Source organism: Anomaloglossus baeobatrachus, chromosome 2, assembly GCF_048569485.1.
Source record: "Anomaloglossus baeobatrachus isolate aAnoBae1 chromosome 2, aAnoBae1.hap1, whole genome shotgun sequence".
NCBI classification, from domain to species: domain Eukaryota; kingdom Metazoa; phylum Chordata; class Amphibia; order Anura; family Aromobatidae; genus Anomaloglossus; species Anomaloglossus baeobatrachus.
In genome coordinates, this window is record NC_134354.1 from 136,930,381 (window position 1) to 136,946,488 (window position 16,108).

Genomic DNA, 16,108 nt, shown 5'->3' on the forward strand with positions numbered 1-16,108 from the left:
ACTTGTGTACTCAAGTCATGCCCATCTGAGCATTTCACCGAAACATGGTAGTGTTTGCTCAACACTAGTAATAATTTTAGGGACATTCTCTGTATGGACAGAATATTAGAGCTAGAGGTCTGTACTCCTTAGTAGTCAAAGTGGCATGAAAAATGTTGTGCATTTTGGCTACTAGATGCACTAAAAAACTATACAGGAGATATACTTCATTTTTTATTTCACTGAGACAGCGCATACTCATTATTGTCTATGGGGATGTTCGCAAGTCCACATTTTGTGTCTGTGCAAAACAGATGGAAAAATGTCCATTTTTTTTCTGATAGAATAAGAAAAAATGCAGCTTCCGGAGTTGTAGTAAAACTATTGCAAAATTTTATTGAAAGACGTCAAAATTAATGTGATGACAAGGACAAAAATAGGGAGCCCATATACGGCATAAGGCTACGCGTTTCGAACGCTGCCTGCGTTCTTTGACAAATCTTTGACTTTGATAAGTTCCGGCTCCCCCTAGTGGTGACTTCACATTATGGTTATTCATTTTCCCTGACTCCCTGACTAAAGTTGAGAACTGCAGTATTTTTTTAAAATCTGCAAGATGTCAATTCTTTCAGTGTTTTTTGCAGTGTTTTTTTCTGAACGCGGCGATACCACATATGCATATTTTTTATTTATTATTTTTAATGGAGTAAAAGGGGGGATTTGAACTGTAATTTATTTAATTCTTCATATTTTTCAAAACTTTTTTTTAAAAACTTTTCTTTTTTTATAGTTTTCTTAGAGGAGTATAACCTGCGACTGACTGTCTGAACACTTCTGCTATTTACTGCATTGCCATGGCATTTCATCCTATGACAAGCCTATGTGTTCAGCAGACCCCTGGTGTCATAGAGACCCATCAGCGACTCGTGATCAAGTCACAGGCGCTCTGATGGGCTTTTAAAATGACGCGCCTCTATGCCGTCACGTGTTGTATCCTGCCTTCAAAGTTTGACAGCAGGCTTTAACAGGTTAACAAAGGCGGATGGAACTTTGCTTCACCCGCAATTGTTAGAGGCAGGACCTGGTTATAACACACAGCCATTACCTGCCATTTATGGGGCAAGTTCATCCCGTGAGCCCACTGCATACACCCGCTTCCGCTTGTGGTTTACATGTACGGCGGATGTTTTGAAAGGGATAAGATGATAATTTAGAGGACAGATAATATCCTTGAGCTTTGATTTATAACTAATAAAAAAAAAGTATAATAGTCTCTACTTTGTTGTGAACAGATACTAACAACGCAATTTGATGGTTTTTATCTTTTTGTCTATGAACTGTAGGAATCTTCCATACCTGCCCCTGGCAATCCTCCTGCACCAACACCAACTGCAAATTAAGAAGGAAAATAATAATGATTTGTGTGCCACCAAGGGCAGAGCAGATCTTTGGGAAAGGAGATTTACTGGAGCTGTGCTGCTGGCAATACAAAATGGCAGTGCATTTCAAGGGGAGCTCCAGTCATCTCTTTTGTGACAAGCCAGCGCGATGACGTCATCAGCTTGGGATGGCGCAATGTCATCATGGTGCTAGCAAGTATGTGCTGGCTTATAATGTATATAGGAAGCTATGTGCTGGCTCACATTGTATGAAAGGAGCTATGTGGAGCCTAAGGGGTACTTTGCACACTACATCGCAGCTGCGATGTCGGTGGGTCAAATCGAAAGTGACGCACTTCCGGCGTCGCTGTCGATATCGTAGTGTGTAAAGTGTTTTTGATACGATTAACGAGCGCAAAAGCGTCGAAATCGTATCATCAGTGTAGTGTTTGACATTTTCATAATTGCGTGGCAGCGACAGTACGATATTGTTACTCGTTCCTGCGTCAGCACACATCGCTATATGAGAAGCCGCAGGAGCGAGGAACATCAGCTTACCTGCGTCACCGCGGCTCACGTCAGCTATGCGGAAGGACGGAGGTGGGCGGGATGGTTACGTCCCACTCATCTCCGCCCCTCCGCTTCTATTGGCCGCCTGCCGTGTGACGTCGCTGTGACGCCGCACGACCCGCCCCCTTAGGAAGGAGGCAGGTCGCCGGCCAGAGCGACGTCGCAGGGCAGGTGAGTGCATATGAAGCTGCTGTAGGATAATGTTCGCTACGGCAGTGATCACAAGATATCGCTGCTGCGACGGGGGCGGGTACTATCGCGCTTGGCATCGCAAGCATTGGCTTGCGATGTCGTAGTGTGCAAAGTACCCCTAATACTGTATATAGGGGGATTATGTGGTGGCTCATACAGTATATATTGGGCTATGTTGGGGCTCATCCTGTATATAAGAGCTAAATGAGGGCTCATATTGTATATAGGTGGCTGTGTGAGGGCTCATATTGTATATGGTGGACTGTGTGGGGCTTCATACGGTATATAGGAAGCTATTTGGGAGCTTATACTGTATGTAGGGAGCTATTTGAGGCCTCATATTGTAAAAAGGGGGGGCTATGTTGGTACTCATTGTCTATATAGGGAATCTGTTGGGGCTATATATAGGGGGTTGTGTGGGGCCTCATACTGTATATAGGGAAGGTGCCAGCATACTTACCATATTTTTTGGATTATAAGATGCAACCCAAATTTAGAGGAAAGTAAAGTAAAGGAGGGGTGGGAGGAAAGGGCTCCGTGTTTTAATCCTAGAGTCCATTTTATGATCTGGATATAGCTCACCAGGGGGGAAGGTGCGGCAAGGGTTGAAGCTGAAAGACGGCGTTTGCACAAGGGCCCGGGGCTGGGATGAGGCAATGTGGGCGCCATTGACCCCTGGGCAATGAATGCGATGGGCTTCAGGAAAATGGCTGCGGAGGCAGTGCACACGCAGACAGAATCCCCAATACAATGGACTTCAGGAAAATGGCTGCTGAGATCTCGGCACTCTGAAATCTCAAGTTGCGTGTGCTGCCTTCACAGCCATTTTTCTGAAGCTCATTTCGTGCACTGCCTGGAGATCAATAGTGACCGCATTGCACCCCCGCGACACCCTCCTCCTGGGCTCGCAGCATTGCCCCATTTGTGCCATCGCCTCTATCCTTCGGCTGCGACCCTGCCTCCTATCACTCTGCTCCACCACCGCTACGCCCCCGGTGAACTATATCTGGATTAAAGGCGTACCCCCATTTCCCCCCAATTTTAGGGAAAAAACTGCATCTTATAATCTGAAAAATACAGAAATTCTGCTCAATGTTAAGTGATACAATTAATATTAATATAAAATAATAATTATAATTAATGCTATTAATATTGTGCAGAATTCATTTCAGCCTACTGGATCAGCCTCCACATCAGTCATGGTCTCAAGGTCTCTCATGTGGTCCCTTGGGAGAATTAATTGCCCACCCCTGCTCTATTATGAATAGTGCTTTATTATGTAAAGCTCTGTATAGAAGGGAGAAAAATGTGCTACGTGGTCTCTCATTTTGCATCTACAGACGTGCATCAGAACACCTGTGTGATAACCACGTGACCTATTCACATGATCTACCAAAGAGGATCATGTGATACATGTGATATATCGGGGGCTGGGGGGGGCCACACCTTCTACACTACACCGCTAGTGTTTGTGATTTGTACATTGCGTGATAATATTACCTCCTGCCGGATAGCCACCAGCTCCAACACCAGCTAGAGAATATACAATAAAGGAAGAATGAGTTTTAATTCCAAGGTAACAACATATTAAAGATTATTTCTAGCATGTCATAGGATTTGTATCATCCACAGCGCTTGTGCATAGAAGTATATCACAGGGTGACATAAGGAACATGGAAAAGAAAAGGAACATGTTCTGCATCATGGTAAATCTTCCCACATCACCCATGGTTCACCTTTGCCATTGTATAGATATAGATCTTTATAAACACAATGTGTAGATCCTTGTCGCTATAATCCATATAGAATAGTAGTATATGTTTTTATATATATATATATATATATATATATATATATATATATATATATTTGGAATGTGTGCCTGTATATAGGGGCTATGTGAGGGCATATCCTGTATGTAGGGGATATGTGGGATCTCATGCTATATATGCTATATATAGGGCTATGTGGGGCTCATACTATATATAGCGGGGCTCTCTGATTGATCATACTGTATATAGTAGCATGGCTAAGTGATTGCTCATACTGTATATAGGGTCTATGTGGTGGCTCATACTGTATCTAGGAAGTTATGAGGGAGCTTAGGCTGTATATATGAGGGTATGTGAGGGCTCATAGTGTATAGAGGGGCTATGTGAGGGCCATACTGTATACAGTGAGCTATGTGAGGACTCATAATGTATATAGGTTATGTGGGACCTCATACTCTATAAATGAAGGCTATGATGGGGCTCATCCTGTATATAGGAGACTATGTGAAGGCTCATATTGTATATAGGTGCTATGTGAGGGTCATACTGTATATGGAGGGCTATGTGAGGGCTCATACTGTATATAGGGGCTGTGTATAGGTTCATATTGTATATAGGGGCTATGTGTGGGCCATACTATTTATAGGGGGCTATGTGAGGGCTCTTGCTGTACATAGGGGATAGGTTGGGGCTCATGCTGTAAATAGGGGCTGCATGCGGGCTCATACTGTATATAAGTGCTGTGTGTGGGCTCATACTGTATATAATGGGATTGTCAGCATACCTAATTCTGCTCAATATTAAGTGACACAAATAATGTTAATATAAAGTAATAAATAAAATTAATTAATAAATTAATATTATTATTGAGCAACATTAATTTCAGCCTATTGGTTCGGCCCTCCACAACAGTGACGGTCTCTCATATGGCCCCTCAGGAAAATTAATTGGCCACCCCTGCTCTATTATGAATCGTGATTTATTATGTAAAGCTCTGTATAGAAGGGAGAAAAATGTGCTACGTGGTCTCTCATTTTGCATCTTCAGACGTGCAGCAGAGCACCTGTATGATAAGTATGTGACCTATTCACGTGATCTACCAAAGAGGATCATGTGATACATGTGATATATCGGGGGCTGGGGGGGGCCACACCTTCTACACTACACCGCTAGTGTTTGTGATGTATACATTGCGTGATAATATTACCTCCTGCCGGATAGCCACCAGCTCCAACACCAGCTAGAGAAAATACAATAAAGAAAGAATGAGTTTTAATTCCAAGGTAACAACATGTCAAATATTATTTCTAGCATGTCATAGGAATTGTATCATCCACAGCGCTTGTGCATAGAAGTATATCACAGGGGAAATTAAGGAACATGGAAAAGAAAAGGAACATGTTCTGCATCATGTTAAATCTCCACATATCACCCATGGTTCAGTTTTGCCATTGTATAGATATAGATCTTTATAAACACAATGTGTAGCTCCTCGTAGCCACAATCCATATAGAATAGTAGTACATGTTTATATATATATATATATATATATATATGAGATATGTGGGATCTCATGCTATATACGCTATATATAGGGGCTATGTGGAGCTCATTCTATATATACCGGGGCTCTCTGATTGATCATACTGTATATAGGGTCTATTTGGGGTGCTCATACTGTATCTAGGAAGTTATGAGGGAGCTTAAGCTGTATATACGAGGCTATGTGAGGGATCATACTGTATATAGGGGCTATTTGTGGGCCATACTGTATAAAGTAAGCTATGTGAGGACTCATAATGTGTATAGGCTATGTGGGACCTCATACTCTATAAAGGAAGGCTATGTTGGGGCTCATCCTGTATATAGGATACTATGTGAAAGCTCATACTGTATATAGGGGCTATGTGAGGGCCATACTGTATATAGAGGGCTATGTGAGGGCTCATATTGTATAAAGGGGCTCTGTATAGGCTCACATTGTATATAGGGGCTATGTGTGGGCCATACTGTATATAGGGGACTATATGAGGGATCTTTCTGTATATAGGGGATAGGTTGGGGCTCATGCTGTAAATAGGGACTGCATGCAGACTCATACTGTATATAGGTGCTGTGTGTGGGCTCATACTGTATATAGTGGGATTGTTAGCATACTTAATTCTGCTCAATATTAAGTGACACAAAAAATATTAACATAAAATAATAAATACAATTAATTCATAATAAATTAATATTATTATTGAGCATAATTAATTTCAGCCTATTGGTTCGGCCCTCCACAACAGTGACGGTCTCTCATATGGCCCCTCGGGAAAATTAATTGGCCACCCCTGCTCTATTATGAATAGTGCTTTATTATGTAAAGCTCTGTATAGAAGGGAGAAAAATGTGCTACGTGGTCTCTCTCATTTTGCATCTACAGACGTGCATCAGAGCACCTGTATGATAACCACGTGACTTATTCACATGATTTACCAAAGAGGATCATGTGATACATGTGATATATATCGAGGGCAGGGGGGGGCCACACCTTCTACACTACACCGCTAGTGTTTGTAATGTATACATTGCGTGATAATATTACCTCCTGCCGGGTAGCCACCAGCTAGAGAAAATACAATAAAGAAAGAATGAGTTTTAATTCCAAGGTAACATGTCAAATGCAATTTCTATGACATTCTAGAAATAATATCATCCACAGCGCTTGTGCATAGAAGTATATCACAGGGGAAAATAAGGAACAAGGAAAAGTGGTTCATTTTTGCCATTGTATAGATATAGATCTTTATACACACAATGTGTAGATCCTTGTAGCTACAATCCCACAATCCATATAGAATAGTAGTACATATATATATATATATATATATATATATATATATATATATATATATATATATACACACACACACATATATATATATGTATATATATATACATATATATATAGGAGATATGTGGGATCTCATGCTATATATGCTATATATAGGGGCTATGTGGGGCTCATACTATATATAGCGGGGCTATCTGATTGATCATACTGTATATAGCATGGCTAAGTGATTGCTCATACTGTATATAGGGTCTATATGGGGGCTCATACTGTATCTAGGAAGTTATGAGGGAGCTTATGCTGTATATACAAGGCTATGTGAGGGCTCATACTGTATATAGGGGCTATGTGCGTGCCATACTGTATATAGGGGGCTATGTGAGGGCTCTTGCTGTATATAGGGGCTAAGTTGGGGCTCATGCTGTAAATAGGGGCTGCATGCGGGCTCATACTGTATATAGGTGCTGTGTGTGGGCTCATACTGTATATAGTGGGATTGTCAGCATACTTAACTCTGCTCAATATTAAGTGACACAAAAAATATTAATATAAAATAATAATTAAAATTAATTAATAATAAATTAATATTATTATTGAACAAAATTAATTTCCGCCTATTGGTTCGGTCGTCGGAAAAATTAATTGCCCACCCCTGTTCTATTATGAATAGTGCTTTATTATGTATAGCTATGTACAGAAAGGAGGAAAATGTGCTACGTTGTCTCTCTCATTTTGTATCTACAGATGTGCAGCAGAGCACCTGTGTGATAATCACGTGCCCTATTCACATGATCTACCAAAGAGGATCATGTGATACATGTGATACAGTCATATGAAAAAGTTTGGGCACCCTTATTAATGTTAACCTTTTTTCTTTATAACAATTTGGGTTTTTGCAACAGCTATTTCAGTTTCATATATCTAATAACTGATGGACTCTGGATTTCTGGATTGAAATGAGGTTTATTGTACTAACAGAAAAATGTGCAATCCGCATTTAAACAAAATTTGACCGGTGCAAAAGTATGGGCACCTCAACATAAAAGTGACATTAATATTTTGTAGATCCTCCTTTTGCAAACAACTAACAGCCTCTAGTCGCTTAATGTAGCTTTTAATGAGTTCCTGGATCCTGGATGAAGGCATATTTGACCATTCCTATTTACAAAACAATTCCAGTTCAGTTAAGTTTGATGGTCGCCAAGCATGGACAGCCCGCTTCAAATCATCCCACAGATGTTCAATGATATTCAGGTCTGGGGACTGGGATGGCCATTCCAGAATATTGTAATTGTTCCTCTGCAGGAATGCCTGAGTAGAGTTGGAGCGGTGTTTTGGATCATTGTCTTGCTGAAATATCCATCCCCTGCGTAACTTCAACTTCGTCACTGATTCTTGCACATTATTGGCAAGAATCTGCTGATACTGAGTTGAATCCATGAGACCCTCAACTTTAACAAGATTCCCAGTGCTGGCATTGGCCACACAACCCCAAAGCATGATGGAACCTCCACCAAATTTTACTGTGGGTAGCAAGTGCTTTTCTTGGAATGCCGTGTTTTTTTGCCTCCATGCATAATGCCTTTTTGTATGACCAAACAACTCAATCTTTGTTTCATCAGTCCACAGGACCTTCTTCCAAAATGTAACTGGCTTGTCCAAATGTGCTTTTGCATACCTCAGGTGACTCTGTTTGTGGCGTGCTTGCATAAATGGCTTCTTTCGCATCACTCTCCCATACAGCTTCTCCTTGTGCAAAGTGCGCTGTATTGTTGACCGATGCACATTGACACCATCTGCAGCAAGATGATGCTGCAGGTCTTTGGAGGTGGTCTGTGGATTGCCCTTGACTGTTCTCACCATTCTTCTTCTCTGCCTTTCTGATATTTTTCTTGGCCTGCCACTTCTGGGCTTAACAAGAACTGTACCTGTGTTTTTCCATTTCCTTACTATCTTCCTCACAGTGGAAACTGACAGTTTAAATCTCTGAGACAACTTTTTGTATCTTTCCCCTGAACAACTATGTTGAATAATCTTTGCTTTCAGATAATTTGAGAGTTGTTTTGAGGAGCCCATGATGCCACTCTTCATAGGAGATTCAAATAGGATAACAACTTGCAAGTGGCCACCTTAAATAACTTTTCTCATGATTGGATACACCTGCCTATGAAGTTCAAAGCTCAATGAGGTTACAAAACCAATTTAGTGCTTTAGTAAGTCAGTAAAAAGTAGTTAGGAGTGTTCAAATTAAGAAATTGATAAGGGTGCCCATACTTTTGCACCGGTCAAATTTTGTTTAAATGCTGATTGCACATTTTCTGTTAGTACAATAAATTTCATTTCGATCCAGAAATATTACTCAGTCCATCAGTTATTAGATATATGAAACTGAAATAGCTGTTGCAAAAACCCAAATTGTTATAAAGAAAAAAGGTTAACATTAATAGGGGTGCCCAAACTTTTTCATATGACTGTATATCGGGAGCAGGGGGTCCCACACCTTGTACATTACCCGGGGCCCTGGCTTCTCTTAATCCGGCCATGAATGCAAGTCATAGTTAAATTAATTTAGAAAAAGAGCAATGGTAAAAGTTCTACATAAGAAGGCTGAATTACTACCTCCTGGTACACCGCCGGCTCCAAGTCCTACTGCATAGAAAATGAGATGGAAAAAAGAGATATATTATTACTGATCACTATTTTTAGTGGTACTGCTTGTGACTTGTACATTACGTGATGAAATTACCTCCTGCTGGGTAACCCCCAGCTCCAACACCAGCTAGAGAAAATACAAAGAAGACATAATGAGTTTTAATCCCAATATATCAACAGGTTAAATATTATTTCTACAGTGTTATAGAAATTGTATCATCCACAGCGCCTGCGCATAGGAGAAAATAAGAAACATGGAAAAGATCTCCCCACATTCTCCATGGTTTACTTTTGCCGTAGAACCATTGTATGGATACAGATCTTTATGTATACAATCTGTAGATCCTCACAGCCACAATCCATGTAGATTCGAGGAGCTGCCATCAATGATATAATATAGTGATGATCAAGCACTAAAATACTTGAGTGCTAGTTACTCGAATTTAGCAGGTCGGACACTCCAACGGCCTCACTTTGAGTAACGAGTATAAACTGTCCTCCTCATCTTGCTGTTCACATTTTGACATCATGAGACCAAGATGACACCTAACAACTGATTAATAGTATCTTGCCATTGCAAGCCTTCAAAGAAGATGTTCTCAGACGAAAGTTGTTACTGAGCTTATAATGTCACAGTGTCATCATCAGGTTGCAAATGAGATACAGAGAGACTGTAAAAGTCACAGAAAGACATAGAAGTAACCACATCCCACACTAATGACCGCTTAATTGTGAACAATGCCCGTTCATTACTGAATGATGAATGCCACCAACTCCAGACACATTTAAAGGACGTGAGAGGTTCCCAAGTGTCTCATCAGACCACTCAAAACTGTTTACATCAGTGTGGTCTTCGTGCTAGAAAACCTGCAAGGATACCTGACCACACCACCAGTTACAGGTGTCATACCATCATGCTAAATGAGGAACCAATGGACATCAGTGCTGTTCACTGATGAAAGTCAACTCATGCTGAGGAGAATGAATGGCCACAAACGATGTTGGAGACATCAAGGACAGCGCTATGCATCAGCCAATACTGTTACCATACCATGATATGGTGGAGGAGAAAGTGGGTGCAGGAACTAGTTTAGGAAGTGGGGAAACCCTAATGAAACTAGGACCCACAATCCTAGGCACCGGTAGCATGTGAGCCATTCCCGAGTCCAACTCAGTTCCGGCCTCCACAAGGGTCATCCAGTGTCCCTTCTGTGAAATGTTGCATCCCTGGCCACAAGCATTTGTCCATGTGCTGGTAGTAAAGTGGACCTTCCCAGTAACTAAATTGGTCAGGGTATGGATGATGTTAAGGGACAAGTGCTTGTGTAAGGAGGTGATGGCACACCGGAGAAACAGTGGCGGCTAGGGACTAAATGCTGAGGGATGGCTATCGCCATGAGGTTGCAGAAAGTCTTAGTGTCCACAAGCCTAAATGGCAACATTTCCAGGCAAGCTGTCAATTTGGGTCAAATTTAAACAAGGGATTGCTATACCGTATCAAAAAGACATATAGAAAATGGCCTCGGAATAATTTTTTTGTCAATTTTTAAAAAAGTGGGACTCCTACACTGTAAAAGCCTATGCACTAGGTGCAAGGCTTAGCAAAAATGTAAAGGGAATCTGTCACCAGGTTTCTGTTACTTCTTCTTGGAGCAACATAATGTAGGCAAAGAGATTCTGAAACTAACCATGTTTATCTTAGATCACTGTGTGCAGTCATTCTGACTTTATCTCAGAATTGAGTGTAGCAGAGCTGGGAGCTATTCCCGCCCACACCTGGCTTTCAATAGAGAATGTGCATTAACTGTGAGGTGTCAATCACAGCAAGGGAAACGCCGGTCTGCTCTGCATGTGCAGAGGAGTCACACCAATGTTAATCTCAGAGCAATATACCCTTTAGTATGAGCAAACAATAGCTCACAAACAGATAAGAGAAACTCATATGTTTTTAATTTTTTAACCCTTGCAGCATGCTGTTCTCAGCTTACATTGCAAAATTCCGGGGACAGATACTCTTTAAAGGAGGGATTCAAATACACCCTGGAAGACAAGTAGAGGAGGGCCTCAGAATAAATGTTTAGACAATTTTAAAAAGAGTGGGACTTCTACAGTGGTAAAACCTGTGCACTAAGTGCAAAACCTAGGCAATATTTAAAGAAAGGATTGCATTACACTCTGGAAGGCATGTAGAAAAAGGCCTCAGAATTTTTTTTTCCCATTATTAAGAGTGGGACTCTTACCCTAGTAAATACTATGCTCCAATATCTGTATACTTTCTAACTTCCATCCCGGCCCTGGAGATGTGGTATGATCAGACCATGTCCCTGTACAGTCAGAAATATCCAACACAGCAGATAGCAGGGCAAGACTAAATCCCATTAAAAAATCAGTGGCAAGACTTGAAAATTGCTGCTCACAGACAATCTCTAATCTCACTGAGCTGGAGCTATTTGAAAAGAAGAATGGGCAAAAATGTCAGCCATTAGATGTGGAAAGCAGAGACTTATGTAGAGACATACCCCAAAAGACTTGCAGCAGTAATTGCAGTGAAAGGTGGTCCTTCAAAGTATTTTAAAGCCACTCTATATGCAGGTATCATAGTATCATAGTTATCATAGTTTTTAAGGTTGAAGGGAGACTCTAAGTCCATCTAGTTCAACCCGTAGCCTAACATGTTGATCCAGAGGAAGGCAAAAAAAACCCCAATGTGGCAAACAAGTTCCAATGGGGAAAAAATTTCCTTCCTGACTCCACATCCGGCAATCAGACTAGTTCCCTGGATCAACACCCTGTCATAAAATCTAATATACATAACTGGTAATATTAAATTTTTCAAGAAAGGCATCCAGGCTCTGCTTAAATGTTAGTAGTGAATCACTCATTACAACATCATGCGGCAGAGAGTTCCATAGTCTCACTGCTCGTACAGTAAAGAATCCTCGTCTGTGGTTATGATTAAACCTTCTTTCCTCAAGACGTAGCGGATGCCCCCGTGTTCCAGTCACAGGCCTAGGTGTAAAAAGATCTTTGGAAAGGTCTCTGTACTGTCCCCTCATATATTTATACATTGTGATTAGATCCCCCCTAAGCCTTCGTTTTTCCAAACTAAATAACCCCAAGTTTAATAACCTGTCTTGGTATTGCAGCCCACCCATTCCTCTAATAATCTTGGTCGCTCTTCTCTGCACCCTCTCCAGTTCAGCTATGTCCTTCTTATATATCGGTGACCAGAATTGTACACAGTATTCTAAGTGCGGTCGCACTAGTGACTTGTACAGAGGTAGAACTATATTTTTTTCATGAACACTTATACCTCTTTTAATACATCCCATTATTTTATTAGCCCTGGCAGCAGCTGCCTGACACTGTCCACTAAAGTGAAGTTTACCATCCACCCATACACCCAAGTCTTTTTCTGTGTCTGTTTTACCCAGTGTTCTACAATTAAGTACATAATCATAAATGTTATTTCCTCTACCCAAGTGCATGACCTTACATTTATCTACATTAAACTTCAATTGCCACTTCTCAGCCCAATCCTCCAATTTACATAAATCTCCCTGTAATATAAAATTATCCTCCTCTGTATTGATTACCCTGCAGAGTTTAGTATCATCTGCAAATATTGAAATTCTACTCCGCATGCCCCCAACAAGGTCATTTATAAATATGTTGAAAAGAAGCGGGCCCAATACTGACCCCTGTGGTACCCCACTATGAACTGAGACCCAGTCCGAGTACGTACCATTAATAACCACCCTTTGTGTAAATAGTGAAATAATTACAAGTTTATACCAATGACTTTTAGGCCATTGTCCCACACAGTGTAAATACTGTATATGTTCTGCGTCATTTATTTCTGCAGAAAATCTACTGACTTTAACTATCCAAACAAATTGCATGTGATTTCATGAAAATTCCTGTCGACTATGTGTTTATAAACGCTCTTGAACTGTGCGTTTAGGGTGCATTTTTTCTGTATATGCTTTTATTGGAAGCCTGAAAACTATTCAAGTAAAAATACACAATTGTGATTTTAAATGCAGAATAAGAGCTTTTTTGTGCTAAAAAAATGCTGCTTCAAAACTACCAAAATGCATCACATATAATAAAACACAAAAAAAACAGTAAAATCATAATGATTACGAAAGATTGTTATTGTGTAATATGGAGTGGCTAACTGCTGAAAATACGAGGATAAAAAAAACAGCAAAAAAATGACAGCATTTATGCTATACATGAATACACCTATCATCATTTCATCCATAAACAAGAAAAACTTGAAAACAATTTAAATACCCACCTCCAGCACCAAGACTTCCAACTCCATAACCGCCTATAGTTTAAAAAGACATATAAAATAAAGTTAGCTAAAATATATTAATAATAAAATTAATATTTTATTTGTGCAACAATGTCCTATTGAGAAATAAATACTGACCTCCAGTCTTTGGCGGCTTAGCACCTAAACCACCTGCTAAAGTGGGAAACAGATTTTAGGATAATGCAAAAATAATTAAATTTTTCTTACAGGAAAATACAAAATAATAATAATAATAATAATAATAATAATAATAATAAAAATATATATATATATATATATAGGTGTATGTATATATATATATATATATATATATATATATATATATGTATATATATATAAAAATAAATATTTATATATCTATATATCTATATATATACCTATATCTATATATCTCTCTCTCTCTCTGTATATATATATATACACATAAATATACACTAGATATATATATATATAAAGAAAAAATATCTATATATATATATATATATATATATATATATATACACACATATATACATATTCCAATTAAATGGATCCAGCAATAAAATCCAAAGTCCAGGTGGCAGTATTTTCTTTGTACTTTATTAATTATCATTAAAGATATTCCAGAGATCCTGCCATATTAAAGTACAGGACACATGCAGAAGCGGACAACACGTTTCGGTGGTACTAGCCGCCTTCCTCGCGGTCTAAGCCAAAACTTTTTACCATGAAAAAATAAAAAATAATAGTCCTTGGTGGTTGATATTTTTAATTTTTGATTTTTATGTTTACTATGCAGTACAGATAATAAAGTAAAATTATAAAAATATCAACCACTGACAACTTCCAATTTTTATTTTCTTCAGTTTATTTGTATAATTTTCATAAAACCAGTTTTCCATAGCAGAGACATTCATTTTCATTTTTGAAAAAGTTGGAAAAATAAAAGCTGTTGGCCGTCATTGGTTAGGATGTAGAGCCATTGTGAGCATAGTGAAAAATAGATGATAACTTTATCCAATGACATCTTCTTTAGAAATGCATTAATAAATTTAAATTATGAAATATATCAATTCAATACTCTAAATACTAACCTCCTGCGGGAAATCCACCAGCACCAACCCCACCAACTGTGCAAGAAGAGGAGATATTGTTAATCAGGTCACCAAAAGCTTCAAAAAGTAGCAAGAGTTATATAAAAATTAAGCAATATGAATATTAGGTTTTGTGCTTTATTATATATTTGTGTCCAATACAGTTGTTGAGTTACTGCTCTGGCACTGAAGAGTGAAGACAGATAAACATAGAATACACAAACCTCCATATGGTAGTCCACCAGGTCCACCTCCAACTACATGTCAGATAAAGAAAGATTTTAGCATATTAGGAAGAAGTCGGGGACATTATTTCCCCTTTAAGATAACGGTTGTGGAATAGTTTACATCAATACAAAATTTAGGTTCAGAGGTTATACCATAAGAAGCATTAAAATGCTATTCCCATCTCCAATACCCTATCCCAATATGTAGTAGGCGTACTAATAATAATAATATTAGTACATACCTCCAATTAGAAATATATATTTCTCCTGATTAGCCATGTCTCTTACCTCATGAGCAGGGCATTGCAGTTTAAGTATCTATAGTTACAGCCACTCATATAGTGAGAGTTAGTTAGTTGCTCTGCTAATAACCATGGATACCTAAGGTGCAATGCTCTGCACATGAGGTAAGAGATATGACTACATCAGTAGAGCTATATTACATTTCTAATTGGAGGTATTTGGTAAAATTATTATTACACCTACTACATATTTGGATAGGAGCTTGGAGATGGGAATACCCCTTTAAGGTACGGTATATACCAGGATTTGTTAGATATATATGTCTGCTCTGTGAGAGACCAACTGTTGGAATTCCTACTAACACCTGGAGTAAAAGGGACCATAGACTCAATACATAGCACTGATATTTTTCTACAAAAGTGCTATTTCCATTCCAGTACTATGTCGGGCCGGTCTCTTCATTATAGGCATTGGTGGAGTTCCAGTGATCGTTCTCCACTCATCAGATAGTGATGAAATATGTATTACATAAGTCATTAATGCAAATTGTGGAAAAACCTCTTAATATTTGGTTGAACCTGTTGGACCTTTTTAGTCATAGTTATGAGTGTGAACAGCTTTATGTCAAGACAGACTGGAAGTTATTACTAAGGATGATCGAATACCTCAAATATTCGGCTATGCCCATATTCGACGAATAGGTTGCCGCTATTCGACTATTTGCGAATATTCGATTCGCAATGGAAGTCTATGGGAAATCCCAGATAGTTGCCGAATAGCAACTATTCAGGCTTCCCATAGACTTGCATTGCGCATTGAATATTCGCGTAGCGGCGACCTATTCGTCGAATATTCCCGAAG

General features: G+C 39.3%; 1 protein-coding gene across 7 annotated transcripts in view; it reads right to left on the reverse strand.

The window, feature by feature from the left end:
• Positions 1–16,108, reverse strand: part of ELN (elastin) — a 139,797-nt gene that overhangs the window by 28,396 nt on the left and 95,293 nt on the right. The window contains exons 28-37 of one of the 7 annotated variants that reach the window (XM_075335375.1): positions 15,002–15,034; positions 14,778–14,813; positions 13,822–13,854; positions 13,684–13,716; positions 9,475–9,507; positions 9,348–9,377; positions 6,480–6,500; positions 5,100–5,132; positions 3,621–3,653; positions 1,336–1,368 (exon numbers count right to left, since the gene is read on the reverse strand). In XM_075335375.1, coding sequence (XP_075191490.1) covers positions 1,336–1,368; positions 3,621–3,653; positions 5,100–5,132; positions 6,480–6,500; positions 9,348–9,377; positions 9,475–9,507; positions 13,684–13,716; positions 13,822–13,854; positions 14,778–14,813; positions 15,002–15,034 — 318 coding nt within the window. Of the gene's footprint in view, positions 1–1,335; positions 1,369–3,620; positions 3,654–5,099; positions 5,133–6,479; positions 6,501–9,347; positions 9,378–9,474; positions 9,508–13,683; positions 13,717–13,821; positions 13,858–14,777; positions 14,814–15,001; positions 15,035–16,108 lie in introns of all 7 variants that reach the window. The other 6 variants (XM_075335376.1, XM_075335374.1, XM_075335381.1 and 3 more) reach the window with 6 other exon arrangements.